The 23,082-nt window shown below is 38.5% G+C and overlaps 3 protein-coding genes and 1 long non-coding RNA gene across 6 annotated transcripts in view; 2 read left to right on the top strand and 2 right to left on the bottom strand.

Annotated features, from left to right (window-relative positions):
* The window catches only part of rmnd1 (required for meiotic nuclear division 1 homolog), a 17,348-nt gene extending 5,222 nt beyond the window's left edge, over positions 1-12,126 (top strand). The window contains exon 13 of the transcript XR_006827178.1: positions 12,008-12,126. The gene's annotated coding sequence lies outside the window, so the exon portion shown is untranslated. The remainder of the gene's footprint in view (positions 1-12,007) is intronic.
* On the bottom strand, positions 151-8,350 carry akap12a (A kinase (PRKA) anchor protein 12a). The gene is made up of 2 exons (XM_046062982.1): positions 1,730-8,350; positions 151-1,609 (listed from the first exon to the last, which is right to left on the bottom strand). The coding sequence occupies exon 1, from the start codon at positions 8,127-8,129 to the stop codon at positions 1,752-1,754; it is 6,378 nt and encodes a 2,125-aa protein (XP_045918938.1). The 5' UTR covers positions 8,130-8,350; the 3' UTR covers positions 151-1,609; positions 1,730-1,751.
* LOC123979194 lies at positions 8,801-10,890 on the bottom strand. Its single transcript, XR_006827179.1, has 3 exons — positions 10,743-10,890; positions 8,948-9,047; positions 8,801-8,812 (listed from the first exon to the last, which is right to left on the bottom strand). It is a non-coding gene; the product is annotated as an uncharacterized LOC123979194 (long non-coding RNA).
* On the top strand, positions 12,022-23,082 carry stx11a (syntaxin 11a). Of its 3 annotated transcripts, none has more exons than XM_046062993.1 (2): positions 12,022-12,141; positions 21,845-23,082. In XM_046062993.1, exons 1-2 carry the CDS (start codon positions 12,129-12,131, stop codon positions 22,729-22,731), a joined length of 900 nt encoding a protein of 299 aa, XP_045918949.1. In that variant the 5' UTR covers positions 12,022-12,128; the 3' UTR covers positions 22,732-23,082. The 3 variants fall into 3 exon arrangements, with proteins under 3 accessions (XP_045918949.1, XP_045918951.1, XP_045918950.1); XM_046062995.1 differs by lacking the exon at positions 12,022-12,141 and adding an exon at positions 18,439-18,623; XM_046062994.1 differs by lacking the exon at positions 12,022-12,141 and adding an exon at positions 20,017-20,318.

The following is a 23,082-nucleotide window of genomic DNA, read 5'->3' as shown; positions in this document are numbered from 1 at the left end:
TACTGAGTTGAGATTATTAGTTAAATAGAATGTCTGAAGCTTACTTCACCAGAAGTTTCAATATAAAAGGATTTGCAATACAATACAAGTACATACATGTATGAATTTATTCAAATAAAATAATATTTTATTAATAAAACACTGGTAAATATGTATGTAAATATATAAACACAGGTTTATGTTTTACATTTAGTCATTAGTGAACATAAACGCATATCAGATCAGCAAGAATTTTCCATAAAAGTTAGTATATGTGGAAGAAAAATCCAGAGAGGAAAAATGGCTGACACAAAAGGTTGTCTTGACCAATTTTTTCTCTCATCCTTACCACACACTTACTGAACCTATGGTATGATTGATATAATAATAATAAGATATGATACTATAAGCTTACACACAAACAGCTGGGAAATTAAAACTCGTAAAGTAAAGCTGCCATGATTGTTAAATTTTAAGGCTCTGCTGATTATAATTATATTGATGGATACTTATGTGAAGATTCATTTAACTTCAAATCAATAATGTGTAAATGATTACTTTTTTAACCATGATGTGTATGGAGTTATTTTAGTGCCAGCACAAATTGAATCTGAATTTAATAGTTTTGAATTTGCGGTCCAAAGAAGTCCTTTGAAAGGTGTTGGATTGAATTGGAGCTCTCGTATTCTAGTAAGGAGTCCCCCGGATGAATGCTTCAGAGTTGAAACTGTATTTGAAAACTAAATCTGGAATTCCTCTGAAACTGTAATAATACAAATTTAATCTATTATATTCAATTTCAATTTGTGAAATACAAAATTTTCCATACATGTGCCATGCTCTCATCATGCTCGTATTTTAAAACTTGTCACAGTAGAAATTCTTGTAGATTCAAAATGAGTGCATTTCTGCCTGTATGAGCATTAAAACATTTGTAATATACAGTAATACTAGTATGCTCAGGTCTGCCTATTGTTTATACATACTGCATAGATCCCATGGGAACATATATTTAAGTGAAATTATGAAACACAATCTGAATGACAAAATGACTTACGAACACAGAAATATAGTAAAGGCTGTGAAATATCTACATATACTAATATAATAGTAGCATCCTTGAGAGAGAAATGAACATATGTCCTGTGTCTGGGTCACATACATTATGAATTTATGTTACTTAAAAAAAAAAAAAAATAAAAAGCTAATTTTTTTTCAACTCAAATGAAATGAAAATGATGTCTTATTCTCCTCATACATATATATTCAAATTAAAAAATTGATCGATATAGATCTTTGCAAAAATATGATTTATGATTGAAAATACTTTACATGATAGGTGATATATTGCACTCTATAGCAAAGAATTCATTCGATTTATTAAAATTAGTATTTTACTGTCTAGAATCATACTTCATACCACCTGAGAAGATAAGTACTTTTCCGCTTGATGCTTCTCTTGCCAGATCTCTCTGACCACACACCTTATGCTATTAATAAAATAATCTTCACAATCACAAGGTTTACCAATAAATGTTGGTTTATATTTGGCTGAACATAATTTCAAAATAAAGTAGCAAAATTCTGTTTCCTGTAGTTTTCCTCTACCGGTCCTTTTTGATTGTCCCACCTTAAAAGAAAAACACAAAAAAATGCAGCATGATATTAATTAATTTGGATATTGCAATGAGTGTGATTTCAGTGAAAGTAAGTCGATTAATGGGCCAAACGAGTAAAGGGACAGGCTTACCGGTCAGTGACAGTGAATGAAATTAATCCCACTCCATCGTAGTGATGCTTGCAGTTGCCGTTTCAGGATGCTCAAGTGCAACAGCAAAATCTTCACCGTCACTCTCAATTTCACACATTCCTCCTGTTCTGTGCATTTCTTGTTGACTTCCATCTTCTTCAGTCTTGGAATAAGAAGCCATTTCAACCTCGTGTTGAAGTCTTGCTTTTTCCTCTGTGTTACTTTCTGCCTGAGGCCCTGGAGATTCCTCCACCTCAAAAAGGGACACCTCTGTTTCCTTTTGAGTATAAATGACTTCCTCAGCATCCATCCACACATCCTGGTCATTTTCCTCCTCTTGTTTAACAGGCTCCTCTGCTTTTGTTTCTTGGTTACAACCTTCAGAGAGTACTGGCTGACTCAAGAACACTTCTATTTTCTCTGTTTGCCCTACTGCCTGTAATGTTTCTGTTGCCTGGACACTGGAGGTTTCTGTATCTGTTGATTTGATTTGTTCTTCGGATCCTACTTTTTCCATCGCTTGGATGCCGATATCCAGCAGTACAGGTTGAGACGTGATTACGGGTCTTTCTGTTGAATCTAAGTGTGTCGCTGGTTCTGTGATTACCTGAACAGCAACCTCAGTTAGCTCTGTCTGTTTCTGGCTCTCATCTCTTTGTGTTAAATTTATTGGTTTAACGGCCTCTACTGCCTGAACTCCGACCTCAGACATCTGTTTCACAGGTTCCGTTCTCTCTGTTGTTGTTGATGAGAAAGCTGGTGCCTTTGCTTGCCCAAACTGTATGTTAAGTTTGAATTCTAAAGAAAGACTTGAAGGGGACTCCACATTACCTATTGACGAGATTATTCCAGTGTTTTGGGGTATTACTAATCCCGTGTTACTAGGTGTTACAATCAGACTTTGAGCAATTTGTGGAGTTGGTGCTTGTTCAGAATTTGTTTTCACGTCTAATTCCTCTGTTGGTGGTTTGACCTCATTTGCTGTGACGCCTGCTTCTGATTGTTCCCATTCAGCTTTAGTTACATCCAAATCTTCTTTGTGACCATGAATGGAGACATCTAAACTTCCTGGAATATCAGATGTTTGCATGCAATCATCTGACACTTGTTCAGTTGCAAACTCATCATTCATGACAGTGGGTGCTTCTTGTCTTCCCCTCAATGTTCCAATACTACTCTTCATTGCTTCTTGATCCTTCATTTCATTTGATTCACTTTCAACCAATTCACTCACTTCTGTCATGGCATCTGGATGTTGTTTGACTTCTTGTTCAAAGCTGACAACCACTGATTGAGGTACTGTCTCTGGTAAGTTCTCCTTTATATGTTGAAAAACTTCTTGAATGGTCACATGCTTTTCCTCATTAATTAATCCCTCTTCAATCTCTGGAGTTATGGAGACAATTTCTACCCTTTTAACTGTTTCATGACAAACATCAATGACTTCTTTGGCTTCTGTTACCCCTACCTCTAGCAGTGACTCCACAACTGTTTCAAGACTGCCTTCCTCATCTTTCACTAATGGTGTGGCGCTCTCAACTTCCTCCCTGAATACTTGCTCACTTGCCATTCTATCCATCAAGGGTTCAATAATGTCTGATGTTTTCTCTATCAAAACATCAGGTATTGCAACCGACACCTCCTTGAGATTGCATGTGACTACTTGTGCCACTACGGCATGCTCAATTGCAACAGTCTTTATCTCAGTACTTGGAAGTTCACTTTCATGGTCTTCATATTTGTGTTCATCTGTAACTGCAGCATTGTCATTGTCAGTATTTTCTAAGACCTGAACATTGCTAGCCGCCTCATTTATAGAAGATAAATTAACTGCTGGTAATGTTTGTAACTCATCTACATCTTCAGGGATGCAGTTTTCCTGCTCAACTTCTTGTGGGATACTCTCAGTTTTCTGCTCCCCTGATATCTCTAAAGGCTGATCAAGTTGTGACACAACTTCACTCTCAGTTTTATCTTTAACTGAAGTAATGACATTGTCAGCGTCTGGTGTGGGAACATCTTCTAACAATACAAACTTTTCAAGTTCCTGAGCACTGCCTCCCTCAGTACTTTCTGTGACTACATGCATGTACATTGATGCCCCTTCCTCACTTTTAGTTTCAGTTACAATATCTTGTACTTCAGATGGCAATACATGTAGTTCTTGAACATGTTCAGTTTTGGCATCTTCCACTGGTACTTTTTCTTCTGGCTCAACCCTCGCTTCAATTTCCTGTTTTGGGATATCAATGCTTTTAAGTTCACTTCCTTTTTCTCTCTCAACACTGACGTGCACTACACTGAGATGGACTTCATGTTTGTGTTCATCTATAACTACAGCATTGTCTAAACAAGGTACTGCGGTTTCTTCAGAAATGACAGTCTTTTCTAGGACCTGAACATTACTTGCCTCCTCATTTACGCAGGATAACTGAACTGCTGTTATTGTTTGTAACTCGTCTACATCTTCAGGGATACAGTCTTTCTGTTCAACATCTTTTGGGATACTCTCTGTTTTCTGCTCCCTTGATATCTCTAAAGGCTGATCCAGTTGTGACACAACTTCACTCTCAGTTTCATCTGTAACTAAAATAATGACATTGTCCGCGTCTGGTGTGGGAACATCTTCTAACAATACAAACTTTTCAAGTTCCTGAGCACTGCCTCCCTCAGTACTTTCTGTGACTACATGCATGTACATAGATGCCCCTTCCTCACTTTTAGTTTCAGTTACAATATCTTGTACTTCAGATGGCAATATTTGTAGTTCTTGAACATGTTCACCTTTGGCAGCTTCCACTGGTACTTTTTCTTCCAGCTCAATCATCAATTCAGTTTCTTGTTTTGGGATCTCAATGCTTGGATATTCACTTTCTTTTTCTCCCTCAACACTGACTTGGACTACACTGAGACGGACTTCATGTTTGTGTTCATCTGTAACTGCAGCATTGTCTAAACAAGGTACTGTGGTTTCTTCAGAAATGACAGTCTTTTCTAGGACCTGAACATTACTTGCCTCCTCATTTACGGAGGATAACTGAACTGCTGTTAATGTTTGTAACGTGTCTACAACTTCAGGGATGCATTCTTCCTGCTCAGCATCTTGTGGTATACTCCTCTGATCCTCTGTTATCTCTAAAGATTGACTCAGTTGTGCCACAACTTCACTCTCAATTACAATGTCATCTTCTGGTTTGGAAATATCTTCTAACAATACAAACTTTTCAAGTTCCTGAGTACTGCCTCCCACTGTACTTTGTGTGAGTCCATGTACATACATTGATGCCCCTTCCTCGGTTTTGTTTTCAGGTACAATATGTTTTACATCAGGTGGTAATACGTCAGGTTCTTGAACATTTTCAGTTTTGGCAGCTTTTTCTTTTGGCTCAAACCTCACTTCAATTTCCTGCTTTGGTTCATCTGTAACTGTTTCCACTACTAGAATATCCTCTGACATTTCTTCGTTTTCAATTGATAGAAGGCTACCAGCCCCTAAATCTAATGTGGTTGATTGTACAGCTTTTAATGCTGGATGAACATGTTCAGTGTTGGAAGCGTCCACTTGCTCAAGATTGACTTCAATGAGTGGTATTGTCTCCTCTTTGAGTTCATCTGTAACTGTTTTTGCCTTGGGAACATCCTCTGAATTTACCTCTTTTTCAAGTGATTGAACACTGCCATCCTCTGAATTTAATGTGGGTGTTTGAACAGCATCTAATATTTCTGGTTTTTGAACATTCTGATGTTCTGTTTTGACAGCATTCACTGGTAGTTCTTTGTTTTCTGGTTCAGCACTGACTTCTGGGAGATGCTCTGCTGTCTGTTTGGGTTCATCTATGACTGTTTTTGCTGTTGGAATGTCTTCTGAATTTACTTCCTCTTCTTGTGATTGGACACTACAAGCTAATGCTTCTGCTTCTTGAACATGATTATTTTTGGCAGCATCTGTTTCTAGTTCATCTTTCTTTTCTGGATCAATATTGACTTCATTTAGAGGCACTGTTTCCTCTTTGGGTTCATATGTAACTGTTTTGGCTGCTCGTATGTCCTCTGATATTACTTCCTTTTCAAGCAATTGAACACTACGCTCCTCTGAATCTAATGTGGCAGCTTGTACAGCTGCTAATTCTTGCAACTCCTCCGCCTCTAATGGTGGCTGATCTTTATCCTCAAGTTGAATTTGACCAGTGATATTTTGCATGATCTGATCTTCCTTTTCTGTCAGAGTTAGGACTTCCTGCTCCTTGGCCCCATCCTTAGTTTCGTCTGATACTGTAGCAGGTGAACCTGTTTCTTGAGAGTAAATTTTTGCGGGTTCTGTTTCAGCTTGATGTGCATCAACTAGAGAACCTTCATCCAGGACCATTTCTTCACCTTCAGGTAATGTATCTGTCGACACAGACGCATTTAACTCAGATAGGCATTTCTCCTTATCATAGCTCTCACCAGTACTTTCTTCTGGATCTGTAAAATGTACTTCATCTACTGCAATTTCAGCAGTATCAAACTCCTCAGTATGAACCTCAGATACAATCTCTGTGGAAACAGAGTAATTGACTTCAGATATGCTCTCGGTTTGAGCTGTAAGTTCATTAATTGCATCAAATTCTTCAACATTTAGACCTGTGTTAATGGCACTTGCATCTAATCTTCTGTGTATTTCCAAAATTGTTGGCTCTTTTTCAAATGTTTCGAGTATCTGATGTGAGACAGAACAAACTGGGACTGCCTTTGCGCTTATGGAGATGGTTTCAACAACCTGATGCAGGATCACATCTGTTTCCATAGCGTCATATTGTGCTGGGACTGGTGTTGTGTTGCCGGATGTTTTTGACGACTCTGAAGATAACTGGGAAACTGCGGAGATCATCTCAGTTTCATCTGCCAAGGTAATGTCTGAGGCAGGCTCTGGTGCAGTAATGGCCTCAGATGTGATCTCTATCAGGTCCTCTGCTAAAGTGTCATCTCTAGCTGCCTCCTCGGTGACTGAAGCTGGAGTGACCATGGTCTCTGTAATTATGCCCTCCTCTGGAATGTCACTGAGTTGTTGATGATTACTGACTGATTCTGTTAGATCATCAGGTTCTTCCTTTACAACAACGGTTGTAGATGCCAGTTTCTCTAAAGCATCATTGTCTTGGACTTGCTTTGCTTCAGTTTGCAGACTGTCACAAGGCAGGACTGGTTCAGTCATCTTATCAAGGAGGTCTTGCTGGAGTTCATTGTCTGCTTCCTCGGGTAAATGACTTTCTACATCTGCCCATATTTGTATGTGAACCTCTGTCTCAACTGTATCAAACTCAGATAATGGAACCACAGCTGGTGTGTCAGAGTCTTCATCATCTGAAGCTACATCCTTTTCAGCCTCATCTGAAGATACTTGGTCTTGCTTTTCGGCAGACTTCCTCTTCCTTCGTCCCGGTAGGAGTTTCTTTATTGAGAAGGACTCATCGTGAGTAACTTCACTATCAGATTGTTCATTGTCTTTGCTTTCGTTCTCATCCTTGGCTTTCCTTTTTGGGGTGACAAGTCTTTTCAATGATTTCCATGTTGACCCTCCGTCACCCTCTGAAGAACTTCCTGCTTGTCTGGGGGAAGAGGCTAAAATGTCACTGTCAGTCTCATAAGAACTTTCTAGGAGCAATTCTGCACCATGTTTAGATCCACCATCTTTCTTATTATCATTGTTATCGATTTGAGGTGTTTCATCCTCAGAGTCTGACGTTTTTCGGCTTCTTCTCCTTCCAGATCCACATAAAACAGCTTCCCATGAAACAGATGAGTCTTTTCTTTTTTTGCCTTCTTCTGTGCTGTGATCTGAAATTTGCTCTCCTTCACTTGGTTTTGGTTCTTCCAGTGAACCCGGGATTTGTGTCTCTTCATTGCTCACGGAGGGTCTCTTCATGCGCTTTTTTGGAGTCACAAGTTTTTTGAAGGAAGCCCATGGACTATCTTCCTCTCCTGCTGCCTCTACAGAGGGTTGTGCAGGACCTTCTTTCTGATTCTCAGCTGACTCAGTTGATGATATGAGCTGATCTGAAACATGTTCTCCAGAGTCAGACAGCTTTGCATCACTTGACTTCCTGCTTCGTTGCATTTTTGAGAGTTTCTTTAAACTAGACCCTGACAGCAGCCTTTTTAGAGGACTTGCATGAACTTTGTCCTTCTCTTGAGAACTCAGAATTTCAGACTCATTGATAATAATGGTTGATGGATCCTTGGTAGGTGATTTCTCTTCATCCGTCGTCTGAGCTGATGCTGCATACAGGATCTCCTTTTTAAGCTCATTTTCTTTATGTTCTGTCTCAACGGCAGCTGCCTCAACACCTTGACTAATCTCCTCTTTGTTGTGTTGTTGGTCTTGTACAGTTTGTTCTGTCATCTGTACGACTTCTGCCATGTCCACAAATTCTTTCTCAGTTGTCTCATCTTCTGCATGTTTCTTTTTCTTACGTAGTCCAGAAAAGATTCCGGTTGTAAAAAATCTTTTAATTGGAGATATGACCACATCATCTTCAGGACTAGATGGAGATGTGGAATGTGGCTCTTCTTCGGGTGTGGCATCCTGCTGTGTGTCTTCTCCTACAGGTGAAGTTGTTGCTGCATCTGCATTATCAGATTCAACTTCTTTGGTTTCTGCTGTTTGCTCCTCTGCATTTTCTAAAACGTCCTCCGATGTATTGTCTGTCAGGGCATGACAGGTCGCCGAATCATTATCATAAGTCTCCTGTGCTATGTTCACATCAGTATTTCGTTCAGCATTTTCATGTTTGGTTTCCTTTGTGGTATCCTCAATGTCTTCTGGTCTGTTGGGTTCTTCCTGGTTGCTCTTGTCAGGCTCATCTGTTGGTGTTTCACCTGAGCCCCTCTTTACAGTCAATTTGAAACCAATATTACTGAAAAATCTCCTAAAACTTTCATTGATGTCATTTTGCTTTGCATCAATTTCCAGGGGCACATCTTCATTAGTATCAGCTTCCATAGGTGAATTATTTTCACTAATTTCAACATTTTCTAATGGTCTTTCATCTTCTTTAAGTGGCTTTCCTGTTTCAGAAACATCCCCATCTGATAAAAGGAAAGCTAAATCAGGAAAGAAATGAAACATTAAAAATTTAAAACTTGTAAAAGACTGATGACAGAGATAAAAATCTGTTAGCTGAAATCCAAGAAGTTATCTATCTGTCAATAAACAGTAATACACAAATTAGTACCCACCCTCTGCAGCAATCTCATCCCTACAGTGACCATTAACTTCTGCTGTAGAGCAGTCTGCTTTTCCATTGATCTCAGAGATCTGCCCAGTGTTTTTGAGAGGCTGAAATTAAAGCATAAAACAGAATGTACAATGTACATTTGCTCGTGTAGCAAAAATGTAATTGTATGGAAGCTCAAATCAGTGACACAACCATTTTGCTCATATGCTCAAAGCTAGAATACTTTTATGAAAGCAAAGAAAGAATTTCTTTGATTAACTAGGGATCCAAAGTCCTAATACAGTCACTGTTGGACGGATGCAGTGGTAGTCGTCTTACAGTTAAAAAACCTTAATTGTCCCAACCTCAAATCCGTGAGCCAGATTAGTCTGGAAAAGTCTGAGCAGCAGAAAGGGAACACGAAGCACATGTCCTTCAACTAGTTTGGAGTAACACAGTAAATAGCTGTTAGGTCGTGCACCTACAAATGCGTTCTAAGACATTGTTGGATTAAATTCCAGACAGTTTTTTTTACATGTTTTGCCACTTTATTATACACACAGAGCAGTTTTGCTCACTCTTTGTGTGTAATAATTTTGAATAATCTGTTAAAATATAACTCTACATTGAAACATGAGTGTATGCCAACTGATCCATAATATGACAATGGATGCCTGTGAACTGGTTTTCCAGTGAAAAGTTTTTGTTAAGATATTGTTTTCAGTCATGCTGAACTAAAATGGTTGAATGCCCCTTAGTGGAACTTACCTTGAGTAAAACCATTAAGAAATACAACCCAACTTTTGGAGACTTGAAATAGCTTTTGCAATCAGAAGTGCCAATAAGTTTGACACAACATATAGCTCATCAATTATTTTTGCAATTTATTTCGCAAAGACAATTGATTAGGTTATTTTAGTGTGGGATTGGAAAATAAATATTTTTGCTTCTTTTACTTGAAAACTTAAGATGGTAGACTTTATTCAAAATGAAAGGATTTCTTCTAACAGTTGCATACTTAATCCCTTTTCCAACCAAATTGTGTAATCGCCCAGATCACAAAGGTGAAAGATGACATTAAATCAACACAATATCATAATTATCACTCACATACATTAATAGCTACATTTTCACAGTTCGGTGCTGGGTAATGGACTTCCTGCTCTGCGTAACCCAGTGATCACATACACAGCTTACACAAATAATCAATGTTGCCGTCTGCTGAGTGAAGCAAAGGGAAAATTCCATCTCTCCCCTGGGTTTTACTTAGGTTCCTCTAAGAATGAAAGGTCATTATTCCTCCATGCTATTCCTTTTTCATCCATAGCAAATGCAAAGTATTGCAACATCTCATGTTTCTCAAACTAATAAAGCAAAAGTCATTAACTAAGGGGGTATATTTACAGTTTTAATAAGCTTTGACAGAGTAAGACAATTGGCACAAAAAACAACTTTTATGTGTAACAAGGAAAAAATTGCTAGTTATGGATGAATAAAGTGAGCTTGGTGTGCTTCATCATTTATGGAAATAAGTAAGACTTTTTTACTTCTTTATCTTGGGCTTAATGGATGTGTTGGCATGCAGCAACTGCACCGTACTGACGACAACAACAACAAAATCCAGCCTCAGCATTTTTCTTTCACACAACGACCACTGACTGGTTTTGGAAATGTAAGAGGTTTCATGTCAAATAATATGTTGCAGATATGGAAAAACCTTAATAACAAGGAAACGCATAAATAAGTTTGTCTGTAAACGTGATAGGAGATGCCTGCAGTATGTCAACAATCGGGATCTCTGGGAAATAAAATGATACCTTCTCTTCAATATTCTCCTCCTGAGCATCATCCACTTTTCCGCTCTCCTCCTCTGCCGCTGCATCCTTCTTTTCCCCTCGTTGCGCAGACTGAGCGTCTCCCATTATCGGAACTGCAACGCGTCACTATCCGGAATGAGCCGCACAAGTGATGGAAATATCCCAAATGTGCACAGAAAAAAAGCAAATCGGTAGCTCCGTGAGAGGCAGTCAGCTCTCAAATGGTGCAGCCCGGATGTTGAGAAAGTCTTTTTAGCCAAACACCTCCCTGCTGGATCACATAAATCTTATGAGCCGACCCTGGTCCGACTGGTCCTGGCACGCCTCTCGCTGCATCAAAAAAAAAAAAAAAAAACAACTGCAGAGAAAACCCAGCATGTCCTCAAATGACTGAAACAACTGTCCGAGCAACAAGCATGGACCTGCACCGCTGTACACTTTCACCTCTGGGCATTGATATGCTTGAAGTTACAGCACTCAGAAATAGGCTACTGTCAAAGATTTAAAAATGCAAACAGACTTAAAGGCTGCATTGCAAAACGCTCTCTTGTTGTGTGGTGATTTACACATTTGCAAAGTAGATTTATAATTTTTGACCATTTGTTTTAAGAAGATACTTAAAACAAATGGTCAATTATTGATTGTGTCAAATGAGGAAAATGGCTACACAGTTGTGCTGCTAAATTGTATCCATAACTTTAAGTGTATGTGAATAAAAGTCCAAAAACAAACTGTATAATGAAGAAAAATGAAAGAAAGCATCTTGGTCATAAATAAAGTTAACCTTTTATTCTCCTTTTGTTTCTTTTGTGCACATTTTATGTATTCATCAGTATTTAAAACCTACCCAGAACCTATTAGCCTGAACTTGAACTTCTTAGGGGGAAGATGGAGCTGCACATTTAGTCGGACAAATGAGCAACCAAATTTCATTATGAGGTCTGCCATGACTGTGAAAAGTGGATGCTGATGATGCTGCTGGTTCTTGGTCAATCAGGGAATAAGTCATCACCTCTTAGATTAATGTGTTTATGTAAACTGCTGGTGGGACATTAGTTGTCCTCAATGTGAAGAAAGTGCACACTTATCATAACAGATTAGAACAACTTGATTTTCAGTGGTTGTTTTTTCAAACTGGAATAGTACAAAATACAATGACATCTATATAAAATGTCAGTGCCACTTTCTAATAAGGTATCAGAAGGAAAAGGGATAAGTAGAAGCTAATTACTTTTTTTATTTGTCATTTTTACTTTTATTGACAGAGTAAAGAGAGACAGGAAAGGAAGGAGAGAGAGAGAAAGGCTGACATGCAGTGAATGACCCGGGCGGACTTGAACCCGAGCTGCTGCAGTAAAGACTCAGCATGCACAGCACTTGATTCATATGGCTCTGGCAGGTGAGCTACCTTACTAACATTTATAACTGCAGACTAAGTGGCTTATAAGAAGCCCATGAGCATTTATTAATGTATTACCAACCACTATAACTGCATTATTATCAAATATAAAGAATGAACACTTGCCAGTGGGGTTTTTCGCAACCTGCTAACCCAAAAATGTTTTCGAATCAATGGCTTATGAATTATCTAGATATCTAGAAAGTGGTACATATAAAATCCAGCAACTATTTTAATATTTCTAAAGAAAGAGCTGTTATTTTGAAAGTCAAATTATTATATTTGAACCGTTAAAAAAGTACCCTGATTAATTCAATTAATCTGTGGACTGCAAAATCTTGTTACTCTTCGGATATTTTATGTTTTGGATTTTTAATGGTAATATTTTAGGACACACAATTTGATTGTTTGGAAAATGTAGTTGGTTTGATTTCACAAAGCATCATAAAGCAGAAACATCAGGATATATCATGTATATTTAAATACTCGTCCTGTCATCCTGAAATGCTTGATGTTTTAATCTTAATGGATTTACAGGTACAGGATACGCTGTGTATTTTCTGATTAGTCTATGAAACTATATACTTGCAGTAAAAATATATCTCAACTCAGTTGATTCCCATTTTAAAGACAACTTCTTGACTTTGAAATATTCTAAACTTTCATCTTATGACAGTTATCAGAGTATTTAAAATGGAAATCAGATGACTAGTCAAATGTAACTCTGGAGCAAAACTCATGTAATGTAATTTGGAGATTAAACAGAGACATGTGGGCAGAATACCATGAGCAGGGCACAACACATAAAACAGTCTGACAGGTTGTCTAAAGTCCAAGAGCTTTGATTGATGTAGACAAAGCTGCTGTAAAAGCTTGACCTTTAAATAAAGTTGCCCTACTTCAGACTCTAGAGGGATAAACTATTTATATCTGTCTTGTAATCTGCCATTTATTTACTCATTGAGTGTTCTGTTCATAATCTTTGGAGGAACTGACATGTTATTGAGCTGACCTGGTGTTTGTTTTTGGTATATGTTCAGTGGTAATAATAAAAAATAATAATACATTTTATTTTTAATGCACTTTACATTTGAAACAAATCTCAAAGGGCTACAAGGTTCTTAAAACTCCACAGATTCCACTGTTGTATGCATGCTTTTTATGAATGTGAATAATACTTATTACTAGATAAAATATGGAAAGATAAGACTTGTTATTTTTGGGGCACAAATATAATGTATCAAATTGAGAACTGTAAATCATACGTAGAGATGGATGACAATTTAAAGGTTAGGTTAACTAGTTTGACATTTTAAGAAATATGCCTATTTGCTTTATTGCAAAAAGTTGTGTCCATTGAGCTATGGTTCCCAACTAATCTTAAATGGAATAGTGGTATTTAACGGAGCATAACCCAGCATTCCCTTCCTGGCACTGTTTTCGTAAGTTTGCTGTCAAAATTAGTGTCAGCAAAGATATAAAGCTAGCTAATAATTTTACTAATATTTCGCCATCTCTTTGTCTTTATATCAATGCTCATTTAATTAGGGTGCATGTCGTTTTCAGTCAAAGAAAATCTGACTCATTATAAAGAAAAGATCTTAATTCAAGACAATAAAGAGAGTTTTGAAGGGTCTAACACTTCACTGTTATATGACTTTATACGTGGATACACTTAAATCTTCTCTGTAACGAAGTCCTAGCCCAAACCTAAACTGAACAAAATGAGACCATAGGAAATCCTTGAGCCGAGAAACATCTCCAAACCCATGACAGACATTCATGTTAATTTGATTAGATGTTCGAAGACACTGGTTCTGTTCTGTGAAACTCTGTGTGAAGCCAATAATTTGGATTTATTAGATTCACAACATTGAATAACAAGAAACAGCTGATGTTTTCTCCACCGATTACAGCAACTTAACTCTTAAGGCCTGATAAAATACAGTATAATGTAATAAGACGCAGGGGGTCTCAGTGAGTCAGTCTGCATGCATGTGCATGTCCTTCTTTTGTACCTGGTAGTTTCATAGTATCAAATATAAGTGCACGGCTGAAATTCAGATCTGATGAATGAGTCCTTTTTTATGCTTCACTAAAATGACTTGCTCTGCACTTAAAGTTGGAATATGAAACATAAAGGTCAGCAGAGTTTTGATTTTATTCATCCTCCACCTCATCTCTATCTTTTTGCAGTTGTACAGTATGTGTTTGAGAACAAAGTCAAAACATTTTAATAATGGTACATTTACTACAGACTTTGCATTACAATATTTGCATTGTTGTAAATAGTTTCAGCAAAAAGAAAAAATGTTTAAATCAGAGATGACACTTATGGACATAGATATATTTATAAATATATGCATTTAATAATTAACTTAATTTCTAATTACTCCAACAATATTTTGAGTAACGTTTAAAAAACAGTCTGAAAGAGGGTCAGTCATGCTTATTGCTCATCTGACTTTGCAAACTTTAGTGTAACTCTGATCATGTAATAAGAGTTTTGATGACAGACATACTGTATAATAAACAGGTAAACATTTTTATCTCCAAAAAAAGGAATGGCAAAGAATTCTGGCATGGTGGAGGGACACCAGAGGCAAAATGTGCTACTTTTAAGCTTCCAAGTGCACAAAAGGACTTTGTCCTCATGTTTTTAGCAGATTTACAATCCTTAATTAAAGAAACATTCTTGGCAAATTCACAACCAACCATTTCCCAGTGTTTTTGTACCTCAGTCTAGCAGTCCTGACCTCTGAGTGGAGTGTAAACAAGGCGAACTTAGATTTCACCTGATCACATGTTTAGTTCCTGACTGGTAAACTGGTAATTCTACATCTGAAACTCGTGTAACACAGTTTATTGATTAAAATAAACATGCTGCTCAAATCAGAACCAGCTGACTAAAAAGACATAACTAGATTTAAACTAGAACATTCACCTTATAATGTTTTGGGGGTTGTGTTTGGTGCTTTAATAGAAAACCAGAAAGGTTTGCAGTTTTTTTAGTATATTGATTGATATAATAAGGTGGCATGATGAATGAAAATGTGTTATGTTTAAAATAAATTCACATTCTGGGATTTGTCCAGCTAACACTGGTATGATGTTTCTAACATATAAAGATTTTGTTTCAATACACCATTGTCTTTGTATTTCAGTAATTATAAATACTTGTAAAATGTAAATTAATCTATGTAAGTACCAACTCCACATATAGTTTTAAAGCTTATAGCCTTTGATTTTGGTTTTATTTATATATATAATTTAAAGACAGGAGGGCACTTTTGTATGTCATGATATACATGGATAAACAAAAGTGCCATGATTGACTACATATGTTAAAATTATGTATTTAGAGTCTCATAATTTGCTCTCATACTTAATCTAACCTCCAGTGTTAGTAGTAAATAAAAATAATCACAAGAAAAGAGTGGGCAGGTTTTGTTAAACTACTGTTGTGCTACTGACATCTGCTGGACAAAATAAGTATTCCACCAATGTACACATACCTCAGTTTTAAAGAACACATTTCAGATTTGAATTTCAGACTAAGAATTATAAAAGCATCCTCTGATTTTGGGATTAAACAAAGAAGACTGAAGAGGCCAAGTCAGTTTCACGTGTGCAGGTAACTTCACGGTGCTCTTGATGACAAAAAAGATGACAGAAGTAGTCACAGAAAATAAAATATTAAGCTAAGTTTAATAGTTAGAAAAAAGCATAGACCACTACAACCACTAGGTATAATCAATCTGTTTTTACTATTTCTTCTAGACCCTGTGAGATCAGAACTGGACAGCGTTTTAACCAATATACTCAACTAAATAAGGGATTTTAAAGAGCACTCCACAGATTTAGCACTGCAGCAGAATCAGGCGATATTCCATATATCCATCCATCCAACTATTATCTTATTATTATTAGCTTATTTGGGGTTGGGGCACGGTGGCATCAGACTAAGCAGACAACCTTCTCCCCAACAACAATTTCCAGCTCCTTCTGGGGGATGCCAAGGCGGTTGCAGGCCAGATGAGACAAATAATCTCTCTAGCGAGTTCTGGGTCTACCCTAGGACAGGCCTGGAAGACTTCCAAAGGAAGGCGTCCAGGGGGCATCTTCATCAGATGTCCGAACCACCTCATGCATTCTCCTTTTGAGGTGTAGGAGCAGCGTCTCTACTCAGAGCTCCCTCTGGATGTCCAAATTCCTCACCTTAAGCCCAGCCACCCTATGGGGAAAACTCATTTCAGCTGCAAACTTAGATCAGTAGTTCTGTACAATGTGCACATTCTTCTTCCTTGTCAAAACCTGGTGCCTTAGATTACCCAGAATTCAACTCTACTGCCAACAGACAGATGAGGAGCAGGCTACAGAGGTCTGGTAAGCTCACTTCTCCACACCCCCAGATTTGTTTACTTTCAGACTTGTAGTTTTCAGACTCAAGTGACATCATGTGAGGCACTATCAAATTTTGTGCTCTGGAGACAAAAAAGGCTTTATTAAGCTTTTTTTGTACATATGCAGAATTACTCCCAAACACCTGTAAACAGACAGTCTCCTAGCTCTGCCCTGAAATGCCAGGTGCCATGCACAGTGAATAGCAGCCTGCTTCTCCCCAGCTTTTGAGTCCATATGTGTGACTCTGTGACTAGTGGATGCTATCTGGTGGTGGGAGTTTTAACTAGCTGTAAGTTCACATGAACATTTAGGTTTTTAATTTGAAAATATTAACAGTATTTTATGAATAAATATTTTAACTTTATTAAAAAAGTTATTGTGTTAGTTCAGTGTTATGCCTTGAGAATCTGTAAAAGCTTTTTTCCTGTGGAAAACAAGTAACCAGGTAAACTGTATTAACATGCTAACTCCTGACCATGATTCACACTATAGGGGCATAAATGAAACAGGAAGACAACATTGTACACTTGCTTGTGGCTTATATTGTGGTTTTGGGGAGATATTTTAGCCTCATTCATGCTGGTCTTTTTTTCTTCAGAATGAAGTGTCCGTTACACACTAGAGGAGTGTGCATCTACAGCTTAGTAACACCAAGTTTGCTTAAAAATCCCCTTTGAGGAAAGAAGCCAGTGTGACTCAAACTCATGGAGGCGGGTGGAAATGATTATTCATATACAAACCACCGCTGACTGTGGAAATGAGTATTGTATTGCACAGCTTCTTACACATCAACTGAACCATCCGTTTTCCCTAAATACCCTTCTTTTTCAGGCAGCATGACTGATAATCACCTGAGGTTTCACTGCATGCAGGGTGAGAAGGAGCCTTTGGTGAGATTACAGTTTATGAAAGATGATTGACTGTAAAAGTGGCAAAGCAGACTGACTTCTGCAAGACTTCTGTCATGATTTGTTATCCCATTTGAACACTTCAGTCCCACCCAGTTGGAAGACAACGTATCTGAAAGAATTTTCACATGCTTTTGGTGTCCACTGTCAGTGTCTGGTGACTTCCCACTCTCAAGGCCATATCTTAACATTATTCCCCTTTCACAAACCTTCATCACCTTAAGTGTTGATTGACATGACAAAATACATAGAAACCTATTAATACACGAAAACATTCTTGAGTAACAGCTGCCTTGAAAATATAGAAACATGTGAACGTCACAGAAAATACTATACAGGCAAGAAAAACGAACGAGGCCTCTTCACACACATTCTTGTGGAAAAGTGGAAAATAAGTGCGAAAATAATGAAAAACATACATTATTCTATTGTAAAAATCAACAAACTAAACTTCCTTGTGCCACTGCTTCTTGACTGCTTTTTGTCAGACTGTGAACCTAAATTCCAAGTATGAACCACTTACAGAAAACCAGATGACATACTATACTGTTCTGCCTGAAAACTTGTTCGGTAAATCCTGAAGGGAGATTAAATGTCCCAGCAGATTAAGTGCATTCATTTAAAATTACACAATACTGAAGAGGTAGAAAGTGCTCACCCCTGCTGCCCATATTGATTACAAAAGTTTGACATTTTCCTGCCTATAAGATTAAGATATAAGATTGTTATGTGCTTGACTGAGCTCAGGCCTCTTTGGTGTTTTCAGTCAGTGCTCAGGAAACATTTAACAGAAGAACAAGTTCAAACTTGTTTGTTTTGAAAGATGAAAATGTGTTAACTCACAAGTCCCCCGACTATATGAAAGTGCAATAGCAGGCGGATGGCAAATGCAAAGGAGCAGCTGTGCTGCAGCGGCTGCACATGAGTGCTCTTAGAGGGGAACTTGAAGCCCAGCGTGGCAGCTCTGAGCCCACAGTGCTCAATGCTTAAGTACCAGTGTCTTAGCAATGCTCTGCAGGAGGCAATGTTCAGCTACAGTAACGCAGAGATGAGCCACAGGGAGGCGTGTAAATCCAGAGGTAGATGGAGGTGGTGGGCAGGGAGGTCAGCAAGGAGGAACTGGACGAGATGATGGAGAGCAGGCAGTTGAACGTGTTCAGCGTCCAGGCGGTAAGCAAAACGGCTCCCTCAGCTTTCCTACAGATCGAGAGCCGACACAAGGAGCTATTGGAGCTGAAGAAGACGATGGAGGAGATCCAGGAGCTGTTTCTGGATGTGGCTGTTCTCACAGAGGAGTAGGGCCAGCCCTTGAAGCAGCCAGAAAGATGTCCAATATACTGAACTGGCCACTCAGAACGCCATAGTCCATGGATGAAGCCATTATGTCAGATAAAAATAACCCCTTCAAGAAGCTGTGGTGACTGCTTTCCATGATGATCTATGTGGCGAGAAGCTGCACTACAAAATAAATGGACAACCTTTTAAGAATTTTTTTCAGTCATCACTGGTTTTGATATTTAAAAAAGGTGCATTTAGTAGTGGTTCTGGAGCTTTTGATCATTTTAAAATATTGTCTCCAAGGTGAGGATAAATGTCAAAACCCTGACAGTTTATTCAACAAAATATGGCTCAAATCAGTAAGACTTGGCTAAACTAAACAATATTAGCAATACCAGCAAATAGCTGTATCATTTAGTAAGTAATCTAAAAAACATCAGGCATAAAGCTACATAATCTGGGGCTTTCAATCAACAAAGATTTTGTCAACTGTTGTTTCCAAGGTCAAGAATGAACTTTGAATCTTAAAGCCAAACATCTACAGTTCCAGTGCTGATGAAGGCCAACATCGAAAACCAGTGGTGGAATATAGCAGTATATTCACTTTGTACTTTTTTTCAAATTGAAGGTTCTTGGACTACTTGAGTTTTTCTTTTCATGCTACTTGATACTTCTCCTCCACTGCGATTCAGAGGGAAATATTGTACTTTTTTTTACTCCACTACACTATTATCTTACAGCTTAAGTTAGTAGTTACTTTATAGTTTAAGATTTTACATAGAAAACATGATGAACTCGAAAATATTTTATGTTGTTATATATTAAACTACAAAAAAACTTATTTTTATGTTTTAAGTGCATTTTGCTGACATTACTTACAAATTTGTGCTTGATGTTACTTGTAATGGAGTATTTTCAGTCTGGTATTGCTACTTTTACCTAAGTAAAGGATCTGAACACTACCCCACTGTCAAAAGCTCCAGAACAGTTACTAAATGGACTTCACTGACTACTTAGTCAACTGTTGTTTTCAACATCAAGATTGAATCTGAAATTGTTGTCTTTGAGGACAATACGATCCAATGCTTGCTATTGCTTTATGTTGAAGACAAAAAGTTTGGTAATGCTGAAAGTTTTTTCTAACTTTGTGTCTCTCATGTTTTATTCTGACAATAAATTGGTCAACCCCTCGCAAATCTAAAAAGGTATTTAAGATCCTTCTTAAACGTTTTGTGCGCAAAATACCAAGTGCTCAAAGACACCTGCGCGCTTTGAGATTCAGTAAGAATTTGAGTGGGATGGGTAGGTTCCTTCCTGTGGACTCACCAGAGAAGCGGTGAAGTGTGTGAAATTTGGGGTGAGGAAGGCGTGATCTTCCGCGTTAGTACCTGCTGCAGGCTGCACCAGTGTATCAGTTGAGTGAAGAGTGTGACTGCTCAAAACTGAGACACTGAGTTGACTCATGTAGCTACATGTTGTAATTTGGTGATAACGGAGAGAGAAAGAGGAAATTAGTTTTTCCGTGGTCGCCTCTTCTGCTTTAGCGAGTTTAATAGTGTAGGACCGGCCGGAGGAGAACACAATAAGGTATGTGTATACTGTATAGTGTAATGTTTTGAAGGTATATGGACTAATTAAATACGATTAAGTGATTCCTGGAGTCATAACTCCCCACAGACCTACAGGGAATCTGTAACAGCTTGTTATTGTTGTCAGGTTTTTACTCATTATTTTCACTTGTCATGGCCAATGATACTTTAAGGTGTGTTATTGTGCAACGTTTTTTTTTTTAACTTAACTGGCCTACATCACACTAAAGCTGTGTAACTGCCTTCCTTCGATAGGAAAAAAAACTTGAGTCTTAACTCAGCGCCCTATAATTAATTGCTATCTGCGATGAAAACGTCACAGTTGAGGAAGTAACCTATCAGTTTCCTCTTGAGGGGTTTAAACCGATGCTGATCTGTCTTCAGAAAGTACATCTAAACTGCTAATCTAATCTACTGATGACTCAAAAGGGAAGTCCTAAACGTGCTTTTAAAAATAATTGTATTAATTGAAAGGTTATAGAGCCTACAGAAAAGAACTCAATCCTCTGAAAAACCCATCCTCCCTCTCCATCTGGCACAAAACCCAATTTGAAATGTAAAATAATAAACCATATAAAAAGAAGGGGGCTGGATTTGTTCAATGTAATATGATAAAAACCAGTGGTGGACGAAGTATTCAGGTATTTTACTTGAGTAAAAGTTGGCTACTCCATTACAAGTAAAGGTCCTGCATTTCCTGTAGCCTATTTACTGCAGGTCCTGTATTATCAGCAAAAGTAGCCTATAAAAAGTAAAGCACTAAATCTACAGAGAAATGGAGCCTGTGACTGATATAATATAAGTTATAGTCTGAAGTTATGTCCAACAACAATGGGATCTTGGGATCAAATAACATAATCATGATCCCATAGGCACCAGGAACTGAGCAAAAATATGCAAGTAAACTAACAGGTTCTGAGGGACACCTTTTTCCAAGCGGGGGCCAACAGTCTCAGACTTTGAAAACACCTGGTCAAATGGCTCCAAACCTGGGGGTCAGGCCCCTCCGATGGGTCACAAAATAATTGTGAGGAGCCATGTGATAAGTTAGGAAAGAAGAACAAAGAAAGTTCTGCTACACAAATGTGTATACATTTTTTGGACATTTCCAAAATGTGCTGTTTTATAGAGGAGTTTTGTGCTGGACTATTTTTAAGTCTGGGCCAGTAACTTCCTGGATTCTCCACTGATTGCCTGGCAGCTACTCAGACCCACCAATAGTCTGGCAAATAACACCCGGTAAAACGACAACTTGTTGTTTTTAATCTTTGAGTTTAAACAAAAAAGACGTGTGGTAGGAGGATTTTGTCACCTTTGGACAGAACCAGGCTAGCTGTTTCCCCTAGTTTCCAGTCTTTGTGCTAAGCTAAGCTAACCAGCTGCCAACAGATATAACAGACAGATATGTGAGTGGTATTAATCTTGACATCTAACTCTCCATTAGAAAGTGAATAAGCGTATTTCTCAAAATGTCTAACTATTGCATTTAAAAAGGTGAGTAAAGGTTCCTGACTCCTCTTGCAGGTGAGATGAGGGACAGACTGTGTGAGCTGCACACCTCCAAGCCTGCAGAGGAGGAGTGCAGACCTGAGGAGAACCACAGCCACACCACTGATGATGAGGGGCATCTGGAGCAGCAAGCCGTCGTGTTTGAGGGAGAGGACGTGATGGACAGCCTCTACAAAGACACCCAGGCAATGAGGAAGGAGCTGCTGCTGCTCAAACTGGACGTGAAGCGTCTCGGGAAACAGAACACCAGATTCCTCACATCTGTCAGAAGGATCAGCAGCATCAAACGTGACTCCAATGCACTCGGGCGGGACATTAAGGCCAAAGGGGAGGCCATTTATGCGCGGGTGGAGAAGCTGGGGAAGCTGAGCAAAGAGATGGAGGAGGAGCACGGACCTACATCAGCTGTTGCTCGCATGGTGCGTTCACAGTATGTTTCTCTATCCAACGCCTTCCACGAAGCCATGTCTGAGTACAACGAGGCTGAGATGGTCCAGAAGGAGAACTGCAAGACCCGCATCCAGAGGCAAGCGGAGATCATGGGCAAGGAAGTGAGCAGGGAGCAGATTGACGAGATGATCGAGACGGGCAAATGGAACGTCTTCTCAGATAATCTCCTCCTGGAGGGTAGGACTGCCAGATCTGCTCTCAATGAGATCGAGAACCGGCACAAGGAGTTGCTGGAGCTTGAGGGCCGCATCAGGGACATTCAAGAGCTCTTCTCCCAGATGGCCCTGCTGGTGGAGGAGCAGGGCTGCATGCTGGACAACATAGAGGCGAATGTATGTGCCACTCAGGACTATGTTGTCAAGGCCACAGTTCAGATCAAGAAGGCTGTGAAATACAAAAAAAACAATCCATGCAAGAAACTCTTTTGTTGTTGCTTCCCTTGCTGCAAATGAGACAGCATCAGTGTTATTTTTAAATCGAGATTAGACACAAATCAGCTTCCAATGCAAAGATGCCTGTAATATTATGCTTCAGTTTGTGTATTTATTTAGCTCAAACGAATCAGGGTTTTTAAGCAGTAGTACAATCTAGGTCTGAGGAAAGGCCTCCATTTCAAACCACACGTCCATATGCAAATGTACATAGTGAGATTAGGGTGTTGCATTTCCTGATTGCTACTGAGAACAGCTTTGCATGATTACTGTAAAGAGATCTAAGCTATAATTTAATGCACAAGTCTCAGCTTTAAACTTTGTAATGTTATATGAAATATTTAAGTAATGTAAATAAATGCCTTAAGAGTG

The sequence above is a fragment of the Micropterus dolomieu genome, linkage group LG11 (assembly GCF_021292245.1).
Source record: "Micropterus dolomieu isolate WLL.071019.BEF.003 ecotype Adirondacks linkage group LG11, ASM2129224v1, whole genome shotgun sequence".
In the NCBI taxonomy this organism is placed as follows: domain Eukaryota; kingdom Metazoa; phylum Chordata; class Actinopteri; order Centrarchiformes; family Centrarchidae; genus Micropterus; species Micropterus dolomieu.
Note: the sequence above shows the minus strand (reverse complement) of the source record. Positions and strands in the feature narration are given on the sequence as shown.